At 38.4% G+C, this 21,349-nt stretch overlaps 1 protein-coding gene and 1 long non-coding RNA gene across 2 annotated transcripts in view; both read left to right on the top strand.

The window, feature by feature from the left end:
* The window catches only part of LOC140692886 (uncharacterized), a 70,076-nt gene that overhangs the window by 16,378 nt on the left and 32,349 nt on the right, over window positions 1–21,349 (top strand). Inside the window, 1 exon segment of the mRNA XM_072957102.1 lies at window positions 19,545–21,179. Within this exon segment, the coding sequence (XP_072813203.1) occupies window positions 19,545–21,179 (1,635 nt within the window).
* On the top strand, window positions 11,325–14,013 carry LOC140692887 (uncharacterized). The gene is made up of 3 exons (XR_012068490.1): window positions 11,325–11,354; window positions 12,448–12,543; window positions 13,876–14,013. It is a non-coding gene; the product is annotated as an uncharacterized lncRNA (long non-coding RNA).

The raw sequence follows: 21,349 nt of genomic DNA, 5'->3' as shown, positions 1-21,349 counted from the left end.
AGGACTGGAAAGAGGTTTTGGAAATAATTCTTTTAAAAAAAAAAAACCACGTTGAAGGGGGCCCAGCTCTGAAGTCAGGGTAGGAGACTGGTCTACCTGGGAACAAAGTAAAGGCAGAGGAGCTGACCCTTTCACCTCCTTGAGAGGGAACTGATGAGCAGGGCCCTTGGCCCCAGACCAGGCCTTTGCCACTGCCTGTCTCTGTAAATAATGTTTACATTATTACATCATCATTCACACATTGTGTTTGGCTGTTTTTGTGCTACAGCAGCAGAGGTTGTACGTCCTCAAGAGCCTAAAACACTGGCTATTTCTCAATATGCCACATGCTCGAGTGAGAAGAAATTCATCATCCAAGGGCCAACATTTGACTTATGCAGTAAGATCAATGGGTTTGAGTTCCACCATCTCCACTTGGCAATTATGTGCTTACTCTTTCTCTGCCTCAGTTTCCTTATCTGTAAAATGGGAATAGATCATTCCTCTCACAGGGTTGTAGAGGATTAAATCATGTGATGAAGAACCTGGCAAACTGAATTATGTTGAGAATATCTCTCTCTCTCTCTCTCTCTCTATTTCTGTCTCTCTCTCTCTCTCATTGGTTTCCAGGTGCCCCCATGTGTACTAAAATCCACAGATACTCAAGTCCCTTATATAAAGTGCTGTAGTACACTTGGCCATCTGTATCTGAAGCTTTTGCATCCGCAGATTCAACCAACTATGGACATCCACAATTAGTTGCATCTACGGATACAAAACCATTGAATACAGAGGGCTGACTATTGAAAAAAAAATCCACATATAAGTGGACCTGCACAGTAGACACCCATGTTGTTCAAGGGTCAACTGTTACATATTTTAATGAAGTGATGTCTTAGTCTGTTTGAGCCGCTATAACAAAATATCATTGACTAAATGGCTTATTTGTAAACAGCCATCTCCCAGTTCTGGAGACTGGGAAGTCCAAGATCAAGGTGCTGGCAGATTCAGTGTGGTGAGAGCTTTTGTAAATAAGTTCACTTGTATCATTTTTTTAGATTCTGCATATAAGTGATATCATATATTTGTCTTTGACTGACTTCACTTATTATGTTAATTTCTAGGTCCATCCATGTTGCTGCAAATGGCAGTATTTCATTCTTTTTTAAGGCTGAGTAATAGTCCCTTGTATACAGGTACCACATCTTCTTTATCCAATCATCTGTTGATGGACATTTAGGTTGCTTGTCTATCTTGCGTTGGCAGCTCTTGACTTCAGTTATTCTGCAGGCTGCTGATTCCAGAGAAGAGAGGGTTTTGTGTCCTTGGTGCCATTAAAGGCACAGGTGGCTTTGGAGTGACTGGTGTGGATTACACATCTATCCTTGCACATGTTGCCACGGCCAAGGGAACTGGGTGCTCTGACATGGAGCGAGGCAGAGGAGTAGTTTTAGCCTTATCCAAACCGTGTAGAATGGGTCTCCTACAAGGATTCTGTTACCAGAAATAGGAAGAAAGTAACATCTCAGGATCTGTGTCCACCAGCCAAGGGTCAGAGACTTGCCTGCTGACAGAGTACAGAGTGAGGGCATCCTGCCTTCTGCAAACCCAGAAGGCAGTAGAGTGAGAAAACCAGCAGGTTTAACGTGACTAGCAAATTGACCAACAAGATGGAAGATACCGTTCTGGGCATTGTGCACAGAACTGGGGCAGCACAAGGAGGAATATTTGACTGAACAGCCAAGGAAGGAAGTCCTACTGCAGAAGCACAGGATGAGGGCAGGGTTGGTTTTTCATTCTAGGATCCAAAGGGAACGCTGGCAAAGGAATGGCCATTGCTGACAAAGACAGTGGGTCCCAAATGGAGTCACTTGTGCAAAGCCCACCTCAAACCTTCATGCCTAACCTAACTGCAGTTTCAGTCTACCCCAGGAGTGTGGTCTTAACCTGTCAGTTTGGAAATTTTCTGGTCAGCACCAGTGAGGTCACCTGCCACACAGGCCCCTTCCACCCGACTAAGGAAGATGATGTCATCCGCCCTTTCCTTACCCCCTCCTCCTTCTGCCTATAAAACCATCCATTTGTCCAGCTCCTCAGGGAACTCTCTGCTGCACAGGATGCTGCCTGATTCGTGAATCATTTAATAAAGCCAATTAGATCTTCGTATGTATTCAGTTGAATTTTTTAAACACCTTCATGTACCAACACAGCCCCTGGAATGGGCGCTGTGTCTAAGTTACTGGAGACTCCTGTCCCCTGAGAACCCCTGCCTGCCTGTGCTTCTCAGTCACCTGCCCATACTTCCACACTTTCATAGTCGCTCTTAACCTGCAGCTTTTACTTCCATAGACTCTTTGTCTGTTCCGTCCACTGTCACCAGGCCTAGGGGTATCCAACCCAAGAGAGGTCCTGGAGCTGATGAAACCAGTCAATTCCTCAAAAGTAAAGCAAAGCTGGGCACTTTGAGGTGGTTTGCTTTTGTGGAAACATAGAACTAGCCACTGTGGGGAGCAAGGCTGATATGAGAAGGTCAGGTTTCTCTGGGGAGAGTTAGCAGGCGGGGGAGAAGTCCCATTTGCCTGAATTTTCATTTGCTCTCAGTGGTTCCTTAAGTATTCAGGTATTAGTACTTTTCTTAATTTGTTCAATTGTTTATGATAAAGATATTAACCATATAACATTTAATACAAATATTTTTCATAGGCTGGTGTTTGGCTTTTTATTGTCAGTAAGTTTTTTTCCCCTCTTATATCTCTATTAGCCTTTTTTTGTTTTTGTTTTGTGTTAGCCTTTCTATATGGGAACATAGTATGTCTTTGCATTTGTTCATTTCTTGTATCTTTCAGTAACTTTCCATATGCTAGATACACACAATTTTCAGTATTATTGCATCTGTGCAGTATTTTCCTGAGTGCCCCTAGTTTCATAGCTATGTGAGTAGTTAGGTTATGGATGTGTCACAATTGCATATAAACTTATAGCACATCCAGTACTCCTTGGGGACTTTTTATTGTCTTCTACTTTGTCATAACAACTCAGTCCCATACAAACTAGTTGGTTGATTTTTTTCCCCTGCATTCTGTGATAATGTTGTCATTGTTATAGTAATGATAGTTGTGTAAGTGTCATGGGTAAGCAAGAGGAACCTAAAGCACAACTCAAAATGGGACTGAGATCTGGACTAGAGACAAAAGGCAAATGTTTTATGTAAGTGGGAAATTGGCATCTCCATATGCTCCAGTTTTTAAATAGTTTTAATGGAAAGTATTTGTACAGAAAAGTACACAAGATGTGCTGAATTTAAAAAATGATTTGAAAACAGACACTCATGAAAAGTTCACCTAGCACATGAAGTAAGAATGTTACCAAAACTCTACCAGACATATTTGTGTCCTACTTTGATCATAACCTGTTCTGTACTCTTCTAGGTGGCACTACGTCTGTGTCTGGGGAGAAGGGCTCCTGTCTGAGCCCTGAGCCTTGCAAGGGCTCCCCTCGGGCCCTCCTCCAGCTGTAGCATCTCCCTGGGCTGAGACGTCTGTGGTCTGGAGCTACTTCTTCCTCTTTCTACATAATGCTCTGGTACCCAGCACCTCAGGACCTTCTCCACAGGAGGCAGACTTGCCTTCAGCTTACACACCTGTAAGCCTGAGGCACTGAAAAGGGGCAGTTTTTCATGGGGCATCTGGACTCAGTTTGGAAATGCAGGGCTTTTGAAGTATGAGCCACTGTTAGGGTAACATAACTGAGTGGGCTGTGGTGTGGTCTCCCTACACCACCAGGTTTTGGCACAAAACTCTGAGGAGGTACAAAAATACATGCCTAGAAAGCAGGAAAACGTACTGTATTTTATTAAACAGCTTGTTACCTTGATTTTTTTCAATTCACGTTTTCTTTATTTCATCCATATAACACACTGATTTTCGAACTTGAAAAATTAGATAAAAGAGCATATCAAATGGCAAGTCTGTGAAACATAAGCCCTGTCAAAACAACGACTAGTTTATTTCAATGTGGGACTTTTGAAGTTTTGTACAGATTAGGCAGTATATCTATGCAGCAACATAGAAATTGAACAATTAGCTCAATCAGAGTACCTACTATAGAAACCGTAACAGGCCAAAATATTAAATGACACTCTTGTCAAAGAATGTTCTTATAATGTTTTCTTTTTGGCAAATAAGTTTGTTTCAATAAAGAGCAGAAATGAAACCTAGACAAAAGTATTCATAACTCTGCACAATAAACCAAACATTGTTATTTTGATCATTCCCTAGGGGAAAACGATGTCCTTTCCAGAAATCTCTCAGGCATGCTAAACTTCCAAGATTAGGATATTTGAGATAGTAAGTAGCAGCTAAAGGTGGAAATGCTAACAATTGCATTTCAAAATACATGAGACAGTGCTTTATGCAATAATAAAAAGCACTCTTTCCTTCAAAAGGAGACGGCATCTAAACGTTTTTTAAATTATAGATTTAATAATGTTAAGGTGGATAAATACTTGCCAAGATTCTCAAGTGCGAGAGTCTTCCTCACACAGGTGCGCTTTTCCACTTCAGGCTGGGCAAACTTTTTAATTTAGTACTGGCTCCCTAACGCAGTAAACCCTCTTCCCAGAATGACTTCCTCCAAAGCACACGGAAATAAACACTGTCCATGGACCGAAAGCAGACCAGCTGGCAGCAGGCACCACAGCTGCGTAAGGAACTCTACTTTTCACGGTATTTTCGCGGAAAGGGAACTTGGCGGCGGCAGCGGGGACACGCACCCACCGACGCCCCCGCGTCTGGGGTCCCAAGTTGCCAGAGGCTCCCTTTCTGTTCTCGCAGTGGCTTTATTTCTTTAATCACACGGAAGTGTCCCGAGGCAAGGGCTGTGTCATTCGTTCTTCCTTGTATCTCTAGTGCCTGAGCCTGACGCCCAGCCCCGGCCTCTCGATCTGACGGAATTTTAGGTCCGGGGACGACCTGCCAACTCCGCCCCCAGCGCCGACGAAGGGGCGGGGAGAGCGCAGGGCCCGCGCGGAGGATTCTGGGCGCCGTAGTTCCCCGCGGCTGCGCAGGCGCACTGCGCGTGTGCGGCCGCCCGCCGCCGACGCCATTGCTGGAAGCGTTCCCGCCCTGCTCTGGGAGCGCCCGGTCCCCAGTCGGCCGCCAGGTACTCGTCGCCCCGGGCACCCGGCCCGGTTCCCGCCGCCCCTCCCCCGGCGCTGGGCTCCCGCGGCGTCTGGGGCGGGGCCGCTCTCGGCTGTGCTCCTGGCCCCGAGCTGACCGGCCCACCTCACAGGCGACCGGGCCCGGCCTCCCTCAGGAGGAGGCGGCGGCCTGGAGGCGCTGGGTCGCGACGCGGGACTGGGGCGGGGCGGGAGCGCGGCTGGACCTTCCCGCCTTCCCGGAGCCGCGCCTCGGTGGAGGGAGGAGGGGGACCCCGAGGGTCCAGAGAAGGGCAGTCCGGGAAACGGGGCTGCTGCGGGAGGGAGATCCTCGGTCCTGGGCTTTAAGTAGCGGGTCCCTGACAGGTGCCTGTTCTGCCTTTGGGTGACCGAGGCATTTTTTCCTGACTGGCTCAATTGTCAGATACGCAATACACTGTTGCTACTATAGTCACGAAGCTGTATCACATCCCCACGACTTACTTATGACTGGAGGTCTGTACCTTTTGACCACCTTCACCCATTTCAGCACCGCCCCCCAACCATCAGTCTGTTCTGTGTCTCTGAGTCTGGGGTGTTTGTTTTTAGATTACACATATAAATGAGATCATAGGTTTTTGTCTTTCTCTGACTTTCATAAGGCCCTCAAGGTCCATCCATGTCACAAATGGCGGGATTTCCTCCTTTTTTGTGGCTAATATTACACTGTAGGCGTATACCACATTTTGTTTATGCATTCATGCATTCATGCATCCGTGGACACAGAAGTTGTTTCCATGTCTTGGCTGCTGTAAATAATGCTGCAGTGAACGTGGGGGTGCAGTTGTCTTTTCAAGTTAGTGTTTCCTTTTCCTTCAGATAAATAGCCAGAAGTGGAATAGCAGAATCATATGACAGTTGTATTTTTAATTTTTTGAGGAGCTCCATACTGTTTTCCGTAGTGGCTGCAGCAGTTTACATTTCCACCAGTGGTGCAAAAATGTTCCCTTGTCTCCACATTTTTGCCAACAGTTGTTATTTCTTGTCTTTTTGATAATAGTCGTTCTTACAAGTGTGAGTTGAGATCTCAATGTGGTTCTGATTTGCATTTTTTGGTGATAGTGTTGTTGAGCACCTGTTCGTGTAGCTGTTGGCCAGCTGTATGTTTTCCTTGGAAAAATGTCTGTTCATCTCTGCCCATGTTTTACATCGGGTTTTTTTGTTTGTTTTTTGCTGTTGAGATGTGTGTGAGTTCTTTATATATTTTGGCTATTAACCCCTTATCAGGTATGTAATTTGCAAATATTTTCTCCCATTCCATAGGTTGCCTTTTCTTTGTTGACTTTGCTGTGCAGAAACATTTAAGTTTGATGTAGTCCCACTTGTTTGGGCTTTTGTTGTCTTTACTTTTGATGTCCAAGAAGTCATCATCAAGACCAATGTCTATTTTTTCTTCTAGGAGTCTTATGGTTTCAGGTCTTACATTCAAATCTTTTAATCAGTTTTGAGTTAATTTTTGTATATGATGTAGGTTACTGGTTCAGTTTCATTTTTTGCAGGTGGCTGTCCAGTTTTCCCAACACTATGTTTTTAATAGATTGGGTTTTTTCTCTGTTGTATATTCTTGGCTCCTTTGCTATAAATTACTTGCCTATATATGTGTGGGTTTATTTCTGTACTCTAGTGCATTGATCTGTATCTTCTTTTCCCAATACCATACTGTTTTGATTACTATAGCTTTGAAATATAGTTTGAAATCAGGGAGCATGATGCCTCCAGCCTTGTTCTTCTTTCCCAAGATTGCATTGACAATTTGGGATTTTTTTTGGTGGTTCTATACAAATTTTAGGATTATTTGTTCTACTTCTGTGAAAAATGCCTTAGGGATTTTGATGGATATTGCATTGAATCTGTAGATCGCTTTGGGTCATATGGACATTTTAACAACATTAATTCTTCCAATCTGTGAGCACAGAAAATCTTTCCATTTGCTCAAAGTTTTCAATGTATAGGTCTATCATTTCCTTGGTTAAATTTATTCCTAGGTATTTAATCCTTTTTTTAAACAGTTGTAAATATTGATTTCTTAATTTCTCTTTGTGATAGTTCATTATTAGTGTATAGAAACACATAGACTTTTGTATATTGATTTTATATCCTGCAACTTTACTGAATTTGTTTACTAATTCTTACAGTTTTTGGAAGGGTCTTTTAGGGGCTTCTATATATAAAATTATATCATCTGCAGTGACAGTTTTACTTCTTTCTTTCTGATATGGATGCCTTCTGTATCTTTTTCTTGCCTAATTGCTCTGTCTAGAACTTCCAGTACTGTGCAGGCTTGTCATATGTGGCCTTTATTATCTTGAGGTATATTTTCTCCATACCTACTTTGTTGAGAGTTTTTATCATAAATGGGTGTTGAATTTTATCAGATGCTTTTTTTCTGCCTCTATTTAGAGGATCATATAATTCTTATCCTTCAGTTTGTTAATGTGGTGTGTCACATTTATTGATTTGCAGATGTTGAACCAGCCTTGCAAACTTTGAGTCTGAGATTTTCAAGGCAGGATTGGTTTTCATGGCTTATTTCTCTTTCTTAGATATGTCTTTGCAGGACTCCACTCTTTCCAGAGAGGGGAGCCCCAAGGAAGAGATTATGGCTGCTGTGGTTTTTTCAGTTGGACCTCTGGTAAGTTAGGGTTTCCTCTGGTTCTGACCTATTGTCCTGATTTGAGAGCATGTCTACTTTTCCTTAAGTCATGTGACTTCTCTACCTCACCCACATCCCTTTGGGTAACTGAATCAAATTGTTTGATTCATGAAAGTTGAGTTCATCATAGTAAAGCTTGTAATCTATAGGAAGATCCACTATGCATATTGAACTAAATACCAAGATGCATGACCTTGCAAAAAATATCTAGGCTATCTTTAGATATGATAGGCAGTCTGGGAAATTTACTTATGATGTTAAATTTTTATTGTTCCTAGGAAATTTCAGTTAGATATTGGGTAGTAGAATGCAGTATTTTCCAATTGGAAAATTTTTTTTAGGAAATTGAAAAAAAATACATGTACACACACACACCCACTTAATTCATAGGGACCATTCCCCTTGTGCCCACTCTTAGTGTTCTCCTCTTTTCTACCCGTTAAGAAGTGATCAAGCTTAATAGATGACATGGAGAGAAAGAAGATGTTTAAGACCAGTGCTTGGCTGTAGGGAGCTTACAGTCTCATTGAGGTAAGGCATACGAAAGAAATAGTTACATAATTTATTTAGGTGAATGATAGTTGCTGAGCAGTATGATAAAGTTGATGAGTGCTATGTAAGGAAAGAAATGGGTTATTAGCATGGGCTACATTGGTCATGGAAAGCTCGTGAGGATGGTTAGATTTAAGCTGGTACCTGATTACCAGTGGGATTTAAATTGTCCTAAATTATTTGTGAGGATACTTCAGGTGAGAAGGCAAGGCTCTGAGGCAGAGAACAGTGAGTGAGTTAGTGATTCAAGATCGAAATTTGTGAATGGTAGGACTGGTTGTTGGAGATTTCAGCTGAATCTTTTAATGTTTCCCTGAAAATATTTAAGTGTGTGTATGTAAGTGTGTGTGATTGGGTGTGTTTGAGGTGGGTATTAATGTGATTAAAGCTGTGTTTTAGCAGTGACTTTTTGAAATAGGAGACGCAGAAGAAAGGTGTACCAACATAGAATTTGTTATGGTAATGACCCATAATAACCTACAGTAGTGATCCTTTAGTCTTTGTAGCAAGAATGCATAACAGGTGTATGGTCCTTAAGACACACCCTTGAAAAGATCTAAGTATTTGTGTAATACAGGCCCTGATCAAACCCATCTCTAATTATCAGAGTTTGAGATTCACATCATCTTAAATTTTCTGGAAGCTGAATATATGTATTATTTAAGATAAGAACTTGAGAGGGGAGAACTAAGATGACATATTTCTCAGTGAAATTTAAGTAAATAGTTCTATTACCCATAACTTTTTAAAATGGCACAAAACCTAAAATCAATAAGTACTACTGAAAGGTATACTAAAATTTCCCTTCATTTATAAAATCAAGCCCTTGTAGGCATATAGTGTCTAAGGTTTTGAAGAAAACAATATTGTGAGAGGTCCCTGGCATATTTCTTGAATGAACATTAAAACATGCTTCCACCCCTAGACACTGTAATGATTTTCCAACTATAGAAACAGATAGTTTTAGTAGGTTTTGAATATTATTCTTGAGCAAGATAGGTAATTTCCAAGAAACAGATTTCATCCTCTTATGAAAAAGGAGAATTATGTAGCATCTGAGACCCCTTATTGTAAGTTTAGTTTTATTTTGGTAGGTTCTTTGTTAAAAGTCTCCTTTAGAAATTATGGAGTTGTATCTCAGCCTTGTGTATGTTTGTTATTGTCTCAAACAAGGTGAAAGAAGATTATGATTGGATGTTGCTATGGGACCTTAATTTCATCCCTAAATAAAACAGTGAAAGAGGTTATCTCATATACCACGTCCACAGTGGGCTGATGGTGCTTGTTGAGGCTCCGCTGTAGGTAGCAGGCAACCTGTTACTGAGTGATTTTGTCCTGTATCCCCTCAGAGTCCTGAAGTTTCCCAGCCAGATTAAGATCTTCACCTTCAGACAGAAGAACCAGAACTGGTAAAGGTAATCCTTAGCCTTGTGTCTAAGGGGAGTAAAGAGAAAGCACCTCTTTTACTGCTCCTAATTCTTAATGTTAATTGAATTTCACACAGTATAGATTTTACTGATTTCATCCCTGTGGAGTTTTTTTTAAGATGCTATTCCTTCCCCTGTATTCCCTTTATATTGTTAGTTAAATCTAGAGGCTTGATCAGATTCAGATTTTGATTTTTTTTAATGTTTTTGCCATTGGTATTTCATATTTCTGGTATCTTCCACCAGAAGCTACATAAAGCCTAGTTAAGGCCTTTTTGGTGTGTCAGCACCCACTGACAATCCTTTAATTCATTAGAGGTTGTAAATGGCAATGTTCTAATTCTTTCGTTCCTTCTTCGTGTATTAGCTGGAGTACTTCCATGAAGAGAAACCTCCCCTCGTCAACTTCCTGAGTACATTTTATTACTGAACAAGCTATATATATATATTGCATAGGAAAAGAAGGGCAAAGGGTTGATTCTTTCTCTTTACTTACCAGTTTCCAGGCATCCTCCAAAGATGATCAATGAGTATCCTTAAGGTTTTATAATGAAATCATAACTTTAAATGTACTAGATATTTTTGAAATTCATTACGATTATTATTCTTATTGGTGTTTAAATTTTCCCATCAATGGCCAATGGAAGCCTCTTCAAGTTGTCTCCCGTGTCTTAGGTGTGATTCTAGTAATCTTTGACAGTTTCCTTGCCTTTTAGTATAACAGAAAGTTCCCGGCCCTGGTTTCTTGTAGTGTAAAGTAATATGTAGGGGCCGCAGTCCAGACAGTATAATGCTGCCTTTTTGGTTATTGTTTCTGGGCCTCATCAGTAGATGAAGCTTGGTGTATGTGGGGTGTTTTCCTTAAAAATAAAATACTTCATAAGTTTATACCGATACTTCCAATTCAGTTTTGGATCTATGGAGTTTGTGCATAGTCTCATTGATAATACATTTATATTTTCTTTCTTCCATGTCAGATTTACTGGCTCTCAGTGATGTCAGGATACTAATTTGCTTTGTCCAACACTACACACACCATAGTTATAAAATAGCATTTCCATCACTGCCACCAACAATATGATCATTTACTGAAAATATGTTATTTTTATTTTTTGCAGTTCTTTTTCCCCTCACAATATATCTCATAAGGGATATACAGAAAAATTTCTGTGTTTTAAATACACTCAAAATAGTTCCTCTGTCTACAATCTGCATGATAGACTATGTCTTTTATTAAGTTATATCTTATAGAATAGGACTGAAAAAGAGCTGATATTATAGGTAAGGCAGGATTTTGAGGGAGAAGAGATGATTTGGGTGGAAACTGCTAGTTTTCTAATTTTCTTCCCCAGTTTTGTATGTGTTACTCTGCCTATCACATCTAATTGTACACTCCCTGGGTGATCTCTGTATTTGTTTTAGGAATTAGTGACATTTAAAGATGTGGCCATAGACTTCACATTGGAAGAGTGGCGGTTGATGGATCCAACACAGAGGAACTTGCACAGGGATGTGATGCTAGAGAATTATAGGAATCTTGTTTCCTTGGGTAAGGATAACTTCTGTGTTTATGTGTCTGCCCATTGGACCAGGTGTACTGAAAATATAGACCCTTTAAAGTACTTAACTGAATTTAGGGTGAGAATCTAGGCATTAAAATTTCATAATTTTAGGGGCATATTGTTGGCAGTCATGCTATTCCTTGCTCTTAACGAAATAGTCCACCCATTATAGAGTAAGAAATACATATTTCATTGGAATCTTGGAGATTGTTGGCAGTCCGTGAGATTTAAGACTGAAGTTTTTTCAGTCACTTCTATAAATGAGAATTATCACTGCCTCTAGAAAGAAAGGAACAGGAGGGGCTTTGGGATGGCAGAGTAGAAGGACACGGAGCTCAGCCTCTCCCATGAGTACATCAAATCATACCCACATGCGGAGCAATTCTCACAGAATACCTACCGAACTTTGGCAGAAGATCTTGTACAATTGAAACTACAAGGAAAATTTTCATGAAACCATGTAAAAACAAGGCCATACTGTATAGCACAGGAAACTATGTTCAATAACTTATAATAGCCTATCATGAAAAAGAATATGAAAAGGAATATATATGTATAATTAAATCACTATGCTGTACACCAGAAATTAACCCGGTATTATAAACTGACTATACGTCAATAAAAAAATTTTAAAAAGAAAGGAACAAATGTTTATTTTCTTTCTAAACTGAGATTATTCCCATGATCTGTTACCCAGCAAGCGTCGGATCATAGTGTTGAGCTTCCTTGAGCTACCTTTGTGTAAGGTATATACTGTAACGCTGCTGTATGATGGAATGTTCTGGTGTGGGAATGTTCTGTGTCTGTGTCCAGTATGGCAGCCACCACACTGTGGCTGTTGAGAACTTGAAATCTGACTAATCCAACTGAAAAACTGAATTTTAAATTGTATATAATTTTAGCTAATCTAAATTTAAAGTTAAATGGCCACATGTAGCTGTTGGCAGCTGTATTGGACAGTGCACTTCTAGAACTTCTTACAGGGGCACCTCTGCACAGAAGAGCCAGAGCTGAGACTGAATCTGACACTAGCTCTTGCTGATAGGCACAGTCAAATCCTATTCCTTTTTCTCTGAACAGGGCTTGCAGTTTCCAAACCAGACATGATATCTCATTTGGAAGATGGAAAAGGACCATGGGTGATAGTGAGAGAAATTTCAAGAACCCCCTACCCAGGTGAGTTAATAAGAATGAGAAGGATGGTATTTATTTGAAGCTAATAGGTCTTGGTTGGAGTAGAACATCTGAAATATTTTGGAGGGTGTCTTTGCTTAAAGCTATCTCAGAGGAGAAGATTCTCCCCCTCTCTTCCTCTCTCCCTGCCTCCCTGTTTCCCTCTCCTTTTCCCTCTCCCCCTCTCTGTCCTCTACTTTTAGTTCCCATCCCATCCTACTTTACTTTCTTGGGAACATGATTTTCATAATTGTTCCTTCATTCCTTCGTCATTCAAGCATGTATAAAATACCCCTTTGAGTTGTATCCTCTCCAGTTAACTTCACGTTTTTCTCATTTGTTTAACCATTATCTGGTATCTCTCCCTTCATCAATTCTCCTGAAAGTGCATTCTGAAGGATCACCACTGATTTCTTCTAAGCTAAACCTTTTGACTGATTGTTTAGCTTTCTTCACCTGCAACTTCAGGGGACTCTCCTCCTCTCCCCTAGAGTTTTAACTACCTGAGAACACAAACAGTATATCTCTTGACAATAAAAACACAGTATTTATGTATTTAATCGATATTTATTAATATTAAATAATCAATATTTAATATTTATCTGTATACTGTGAACTGGGTTAGGTACTATGTCTACAGTAGTGAGTAAGGTGGACCAGGTTCCTGCCCTCATGAAGATTAAGTTTTGAGAAATAGGTAATTAACAAGTAAATAAACAAAAACAAGCTAAGTAATGGTTGTAATAACTTAGTTATGAGGATATGAAAGAGGAACTGGGTTGGGGATGAGGATGTCTCCTTCAGATAGTGTGGTCGGGGAAGGCTTCTGAGGAGGTGACATTTAAGGTGAAGCTTGAAGGATCAGAAGAAGCCAGCCAAGGGAAGAGGAGAAGAGGAGCATGCCAACAGAAAGGAATGCAGTATGTTCTAGAAATCAAAGGAGGCTGCATGACTGAAGTACAGGGAGAGGGAGACTGGTATAAAATCAGAAAGAGTCAGGCAGGAGACTGTCTCCTGTTCAGGGCTCCATAGACCAAAGTAAGGAGTGTGGATTTTAAACAAAGTGAGTGCAAAGGCACTGAAAGGTTTTAGTCAAGGATTTTTAGGATATAACCCTGTGTATGAAAATTGAACTTAACGGCATAAAGCAGATAATCAGTGAAGAAGTTGTTAAAATATTCTAGACAAAAGAGGGTAATAACTTCGATTAGGGTGTTGGTGGAAATGGAAAGGAATGAATGGATTCTAGAATATTTGCATATTCATACTATTATGTTGCCATCCATGAGTTGCAGATGTGTTACATATATTCTTTCTATATCTCAAATGTTACAGTTTTTTAGAGAGTGAATGAAAAGTAGACATTGGAGATAGTTGAGATGACTCTTTAGAGAAAGCCCCCATTCCATATGCAGAGGGAAAGAGAAATGGGGAAGTGGCTGGACGAAAGAAAGGAATAAAAAAAAAAACTTATTTTTGAGATGGGAGCTTTTCTGGCATGCTTTAATGCTAAGAAGAATGATGCCCCACTGAAGAGGGAGAAATTGATCTTGCAAGACAAAGAACTAAAGACTGAAGAACTGAAGTGTCTGAGAAGGTTAAAAGGGATAAAATCTAGAATGGAAAAGGAGGATTTACCCTGGATAGGCAGGGGGGCCACCTCCTCTGCTGTAACACTAGGCAAGATGGAGAAAATGGGAGCAGATATGGTCAACTGGTGATGGGAATTTCAAGGCATTCTTTCACAATGATGTGTATATTCTCAGTAAAATATGAAGCAAGGCCATCAACTTACAGTGAGGACAAGAACGAGTTGTGAGATGGAAAGTTACAAATTGTATGGACTTCACCAGGGAAGCCATGTTGACCTGAAACTTTTATTGAGGAAGGTGTTTAATTATGGCTCTATTCTTTTGTAGTTACAGGACTATCCGTATTTTCCACTTTTTGTTTCACTTGAGTAAGTTGTGTTTGTCTTGGAATTGATCCATCTAATAAACAATTTAAAATTGGGGGCGTGCTATCCTCTGTTTAGCTTTTAAATGCCTATGTGGATCTGAAGTGATGTCTCCCTTTTCATTCCTGATATTAAATTTTTTGAGTCTTCTCTTTTATCTTAATCTATCTTGCTGGAGTTTGTCAATCTTATTTGGCTTTTAAAAAATAATTTTTAATCCTTTCTACTGTATGTTTGATTTCTGTTTCATTACCTTCTCTTATTTCATTATTTTTACTTTCCTAAGGTTTAATTTGCTGACTTTTCTAACTTGTTAAATAGTTGTATCATTAACTTTTAGCCATTTTTTCTAATGTGTTGAAGGCTATCGAGGCAATGTCATGTTTTTTTATGTAGCACCTTCATAATTATTGGGTTTAAAGTATTTGATCATTTCCATTGTGATGTGTTTGGCCCCCGGGTTATTTAGAGGTTTTTTTCCTTAATGTTGTACCATATGGGAATTTTCTGGTAGTCTTGTTGCTTTAAGTTCTACTGTGGTCAGAGAACATGTTCTATATAATTTAAGTCTTTGCAGGCTTCTTGGAATTTGCTTTGCCACCTGGCCAATTTTTGTAAACACTTTGTGTACACTTGGAAAAATGTGTAGTCTATAGGTTTTGATTGCTATTCTAGATATGTCAGCTCTTAATTATGTTCCTAAAATCTATCTACTTGCTGATTGTCAGCTTATTCTATCAATTAGTAAGAAATATTTTTTGAAGTTCCCACTATGTCTGTAGATCTGTCTGTGTCTTATTTTAGTTCCTTTAGTTTTTTATTTATGTGTTTTGAAGCTGTGTTTTTAGGTAAATACAAAGTTAGAATTGTTACATCTTTCTGGTAAATTGGACCTTTTATCATTATGAAGTATCTTTTTTATCTCTGTTTTTGCTTTAAAGTCTATTTTGCCTGATATTAATATTACTATAGCATCATTCTTTTGGTTATTAGTAATATCATACTTTTTTTTTCATCTGCTCACTGTCATCTTTCATATATCTTTGTATTTTGTTTCTCTTATGATTAGCATTTTGGTAGATTTTTGTTTTAACTAACCTGACAGTCTATATCTTCTGGAGTTTTTAGTCCATTTGTACATAATACAATTACATAATGTTTAAATCTACCCTCTGTGAAGGTATCTTGCCTGTTCTGTATTCTTTTTCTCCCCATTTATGCCCTCTGTTAAATTTATCATCTTTCATTTTTTTTATTTCCCCCCTAATCACTTAGTAATTATAAATTTTAAAGTTATTTATTTAGTAGTTAACTTTGAGGTTAAAACATTCTTCCTTTTTTATTTATTTATTTTTTTGCAGGGGAGAGCAAAGGTAATTAGTTTTATTTAGTTAGTTAGTTAGTTTTTTGATGAAGGTACTGGGGATTGAACCCAGGACCTTATGCATGCTAAGCATGCGCTCTACCACTTGAGCTATACCCTCCCCCTTAAAGCGTTCATCCTTGATTCAACAGTGTAAGATAAATTTTCCCTCTTCCCAAATGATGCCAAGAACTTAGAACAGCTTATTCATTTTGACCTCAATTATATATTATTGGAGTTCTGTGTTTTATTTCTATATATGTGAAATTTCATAAGACATTATTATTAATGTTGTATGCAGTCTGGATTCATTTAGATAGTTTACCTTCTCTTTCTCTTCATTTTTCTTCATTTCTGAACTTCTTCCTGGGATTAATTTTCTTCTACATAAAGAATGCCCTTTAATATTTTTCTTTTATTCAGATATTCTGGTGTCATAGTCTCTCCATTTTTCTTTTTCCTAAAAATGTGTTTAACCTTCATTTTTGAAGAATATTTTGGTAAGTTTAGAATTCTAGAATTCTAGGTTGACAGTTACTGTTTTTCAGCATTTGGAAGGTATCATTTCATTGCTTTCTGTTTTGCATAGAATCCGTTGAGAAGTCAACCATCTAATTCAGGAGTCAGCAACTTTTTCTGTAAAAGGCAAGAGAGTAGATATTTTAGGCTGAGAGTTGTAATGTTTCTGCTGCAACTGCTCCACTCTGCCAATATAGAACAAAAACACCCCTTTAACATGTTAACCAGAGTGTGGCTGTGTTCCACCAAAACTTCAATTTTGGACACTGCAACTTGAATTTCATATAATTTTAATGTGTCACAATGTATTTTCTTTTAATGGATTTTCAGCCATTTAAAATGTAAAAACCATTCTTCTCTTGCTGGACATACAGAAGCATGTAGTGAGCCAGATTTGGCTGTAGTTTGCAACCTCTGATGTAATTCTCATTCTTTGAAGGAAATCTGTCATTTTTTTCCCTCTGGCTGCTTTTAAGATTTTACTTTTCAACAGTTTTACTACTGTGTACCTTAGTATAATTTCCTTTGTATTTCTCTTGCTTGGGATTCATTTGGCTTCTAAAATCTGTGGCTTAATATTTTTTATTTGTTTTGGAAAATTCTTGGGCATTATTTCTTTTAATTTGTTTTTGTTCCATTTTCCCTCACTTCTCTTTCCAGGCTGCTAGGACTCTTCTTACATCTGTGATAGACCTTTTCTCCCTATCCTGTATAGCTCTTATGTTTTTTAAAGCAATGTTTTCAAGTTTTTCATCATTCTCTGCTTCAGTGTGGATATTTTCTATTGACCTATTTTCCTTTTTGCAGACATACACTCATGTGCCATATCTGCTGTGCTTTTAGCCTGTCCTTAGAGTTTGTAATTTATTTCCCAGTTCTAGAATTACTATTTGATTCTTATTTTATACTTTGCAATTATTTGGTGAAATTGTTAATCTTGTCTTACTTTCTTGAATATACTAATTATGATTATTTTAAAGGTTTATGTCTGAAACCTCAATTATTTGGATCTCGTTTAGACCTGTTTCTGTTATCCATTTTTTCTCTTAATTTTTTTCCCATTTGACTTTTGTCTATAATTTTTCATTGCCAGACATTGCTATGAAAACCTATAACAATATTTTGAGGCTCTGGATTGTATTATCTTTTTCCACAGAGGATTAACTTTGGTGGGCTGTGCACACAGGGGCTTTAACAATCCTGTCACCTTCATTCAAATAGACATTTAAATGAGCTGGATTTTAGTCCTTGGATTCTAGAGTTGTCTTCTTTGGTGGCCCTGAATTCAGATCTTTGTCTAGCCCTATGAGTCCATTGAAAGTTTTACTTACCTTGAATTTTAAAGTCATAAAACCATTTTACTACCCATAGAAGATTTTGATTCAGTTTGTTTTTAAACATTTAGATATAATTACCTGGAAATAAATTAGAAATTTATAAGAAGTTTAAAAGTGTTTTTAAAAGTAAAATATTAATGGGGGGGTAGAGGGTGGGAAGGGATAGACTGGGATTTCAAAATTGTAGAATAGATAAACAAGATTACACTGTATAGCACAGGGAAATATACACAAAATGTTATGATAAATCACAGAGAAAAAAATGTGACAATGAGTGTGTATATGTCCATGAATGACTGAAAAATTGTGCTGAACACTGGAATTTGACACAACACTGTAAAATGATTATGAATCAATAAAAAATGTAAAAAAAATAAAAATAAAAAATAAAATAAGCCAGACACAAAAGGCCATATAGTGCCCATTAAGGTGAACAGTATCTAAGCGTTTATTGTACTACTTCTGTAAATTTTCCGTAGGTTTGAATTCTATCAATATCAAAATAAAATGTATTATTCATTAAAAACATAAAAAAAAGTAAAATATTAAGTTGCATGTATAAACAAGTTGTAAGACCACCATCCCACAGTATAATTTTTAAGAAAATTTTCAAACTGTCAGAAATGTTCTTAAGATCCATTAAGGGGTTGCAAAACTACCCTTGATAATCATAATCACTATTTGTAATATTCACAAGTATGTTAATTCTGGCTAGCTTATTCAACCTATTTATTAAAAATCAAAATGTCTTATTCTATAAATGTTCTATAAAAAAGTATATACAAAGACTTGAAAAAAACTACTCTGGCAGGGACATTTGAGAAAGCGCTCACAGAAAAGCTAGTGAACAAAGAATGAGAACAAATAGGAAGTATCGTTGGGGATGAATGTTTGGTTTGTGGAGTAAATGGGAAGCAAGGAAGTAATCGCAACTTATGAAGAATGCTCTCTAAAGAACTTGACTCTAAAAGAATGAGAAAAGGGAGAAATATTTGAGAAAGGGGAAAAATATTTAGATGGTAGAAGAATTACCACGAATGAAATTTTTTAATAGGAAAAAAACTCCTTGAATTTACTACTCTGGTTCTTTGCTCAACCAGACTTCCTTAACCCTGCCTCCTTCTTCCTAGAAAACAAAGCCAATTTGCAAGCAGTTAAAAACCTGTATTATCAACTCAGGCTTCCCTTTTGTTATCCTATTTAGTGAGGTCTCCTCAACTTAGGAAATAGAAGTCATTTGAATTTTTTTTTCCCTCCCAGAGTTGGAGACCAAACCTATAACCAAGAATGCTATTCCAACAGAGGATGTGTCCGAAGAACACTTACCACTGGAGACCATAGGAGAGAAACTGACAGAGAATGGTCTATGCGACACCAGAATTGGAGGATTATGGAAATGGAACGACAGGGTATTGAGATTGCAAAATAGTCAGGAGAGTCATTTGAGTCAAAGAATAATTATGCACAAGAAAATTCCCACTATTCAGAAAGGCTTTAGATTTGAATCTGTTCTCTTTCCAGAACCAGGAGGTGTCACAGAAGAACCCCACAGCAAATACCAAATAAGTGAGGAAAAATTTATGAGTAATTTAGATTTGATTGCAGATACCCATTTGGGGGTGAAAAATTTCAAGGATACAGAAGGCAGCAAAGTTGTAAGCCCTGCTTCAGAACTCACTTTAGGGGAAAAGACCAGTAATAAAGCAAAACCCTACACGTGTAGTACATGTGAAAAGGCCTTCCGTTACAGGTCATTACTCATTCAACATCAGAGAACTCACACTAAAGAAAAACCTTATGAATGTAGTGAATGTGGGAAAATGTTCAGCCAGCCTTCATATCTTAGTCAACATAAAAAAATCCACACTGGAGAAAAACCCTATAAATGTAATGAATGTGGAAAGGCCTTCATTGCTTCTTCATCACTTATGGTACATCAGAGAATTCATACTAAGGAGAAACCTTATCAGTGCAATGTCTGTGGAAAATCTTTTAGCCAGTGTGCCCACCTTAATCAACACCAGAGAATTCAAACTGGAGAGAAGCCCTGTAAATGTAGCGAGTGTGGGAAAGCTTTTAGTGATAAATCAAAACTTGCACGACATCAGGAAACTCACAATGGAGAGAAACCCTACAAATGTAATGATTGTGGGAAAGCTTTTAGGAATAAGTCATATCTTAGTGTACATCAGAAGACCCATACTGAGGAGAAACCATATAAATGCAATGAGTGTGGGAAGTCTTTCAAGAATACCACAATTTTTAATGTTCATCAGAGAATTCATACTGGAGAGAAACCCTTTAGATGTAATGAATGTGGAAAAGCCTATAGAAGTAATTCAAGCCTTATTGTACATATAAGAACTCATACTGGGGAAAAACCCTATGAATGTAATGAATGTGGGAAAGCTTTCAATCGTATAGCAAATTTCACAGAACATCAGAGGATTCACACAGGAGAAAAACCCTATAAATGTAATGAATGTGGGAAAGCATTCATTAATTATTCATGTCTTATTGTACACCACAGAATGCATACAGGAGAGAAACCATATGAATGTAACGAATGTGGAAAGGCCTTCATGCGTTCTTCATCTCTAATTATACATCAGCAAATTCATACTGAAGAGAAACCTTATCTCTGTAATGAATGTGGGGAATCTTTCAGAATAAAATCACACTTAACTGTACATCAGAGGATTCATACTGGGGAGAAACCATATAAGTGTACTGACTGTGAGAGGGCATTTACCAAAATGGTAAATCTCAAAGAGCATCAGAAAATTCATACTGGTGTGAAACCCTACAACTGCTATGATTGTGGAAAATCCTTCAGGACTAAGTCATACCTTATTGTACATCAGAGGACCCATACTGGAGAAAAACCATACAAATGTAATGAGTGTGAGAAAGCTTTCACTAACACATCACAGCTTACTGTCCACCAAAGAAGGCATACTGGAGAAAAACCCTATAAATGTAATGAATGTGGGAAGGTTTTCACAAGTAACTCAGGCTTTAATACTCATCAAAGGACATATACTGGGGAGAAACCATTTAAATGTAATGACTGTGGCAAAGCATTTAGCCAGATGGTACATGTCACAGAACATCAGAAAATCCATAGTGGAGAGAAACCCTATAAATGTGATGTCTGTGGAAAAGCCTTCAGGAGGGGTTCGTACCTTACAGTGCATTGGAGAACACATACTGGAGAAAAACCCTACACATGTAAGGAATGTGGAAAAGGTTGTATTACTCTATCACAGCTAACTCTGCATCAGAGGATTCATACTGGGGAGAGGCCCTATAGGTGTGAAGAATGTGGGAAAGCCTTTAGAACTAATTCAGACTTTACTGTACATCTGAGGATGCACACAGGAGAAAAACCTTATAAATGTAATGAATGTGCAAAAGCCTTTAGGAGTAGCTCAAGCCTTACTGTACATCAAAGAATACATCAGCGAGAAACTCAGTTAATATAGAGAATAATAAATTGTCATCCAGAGGTGGACTCCACAAGAATCTTATAAACTGTTTTATGCATTTGGGGAAACATTCAGGAGCAATTTGCCAGGAAATAACACACTAAAGAGATACAAGAATATGGAAAAGCAATTGGTCATTTTAAAT

This window comes from Vicugna pacos, unplaced genomic scaffold (genome assembly GCF_048564905.1).
Source record: "Vicugna pacos unplaced genomic scaffold, VicPac4 scaffold_18, whole genome shotgun sequence".
Classification (NCBI taxonomy): Eukaryota; Metazoa; Chordata; class Mammalia; order Artiodactyla; family Camelidae; genus Vicugna; species Vicugna pacos.
The sequence above is the reverse complement of the archived record's forward strand: the minus strand, read 5'-3'. Positions and strand labels throughout refer to the sequence as shown.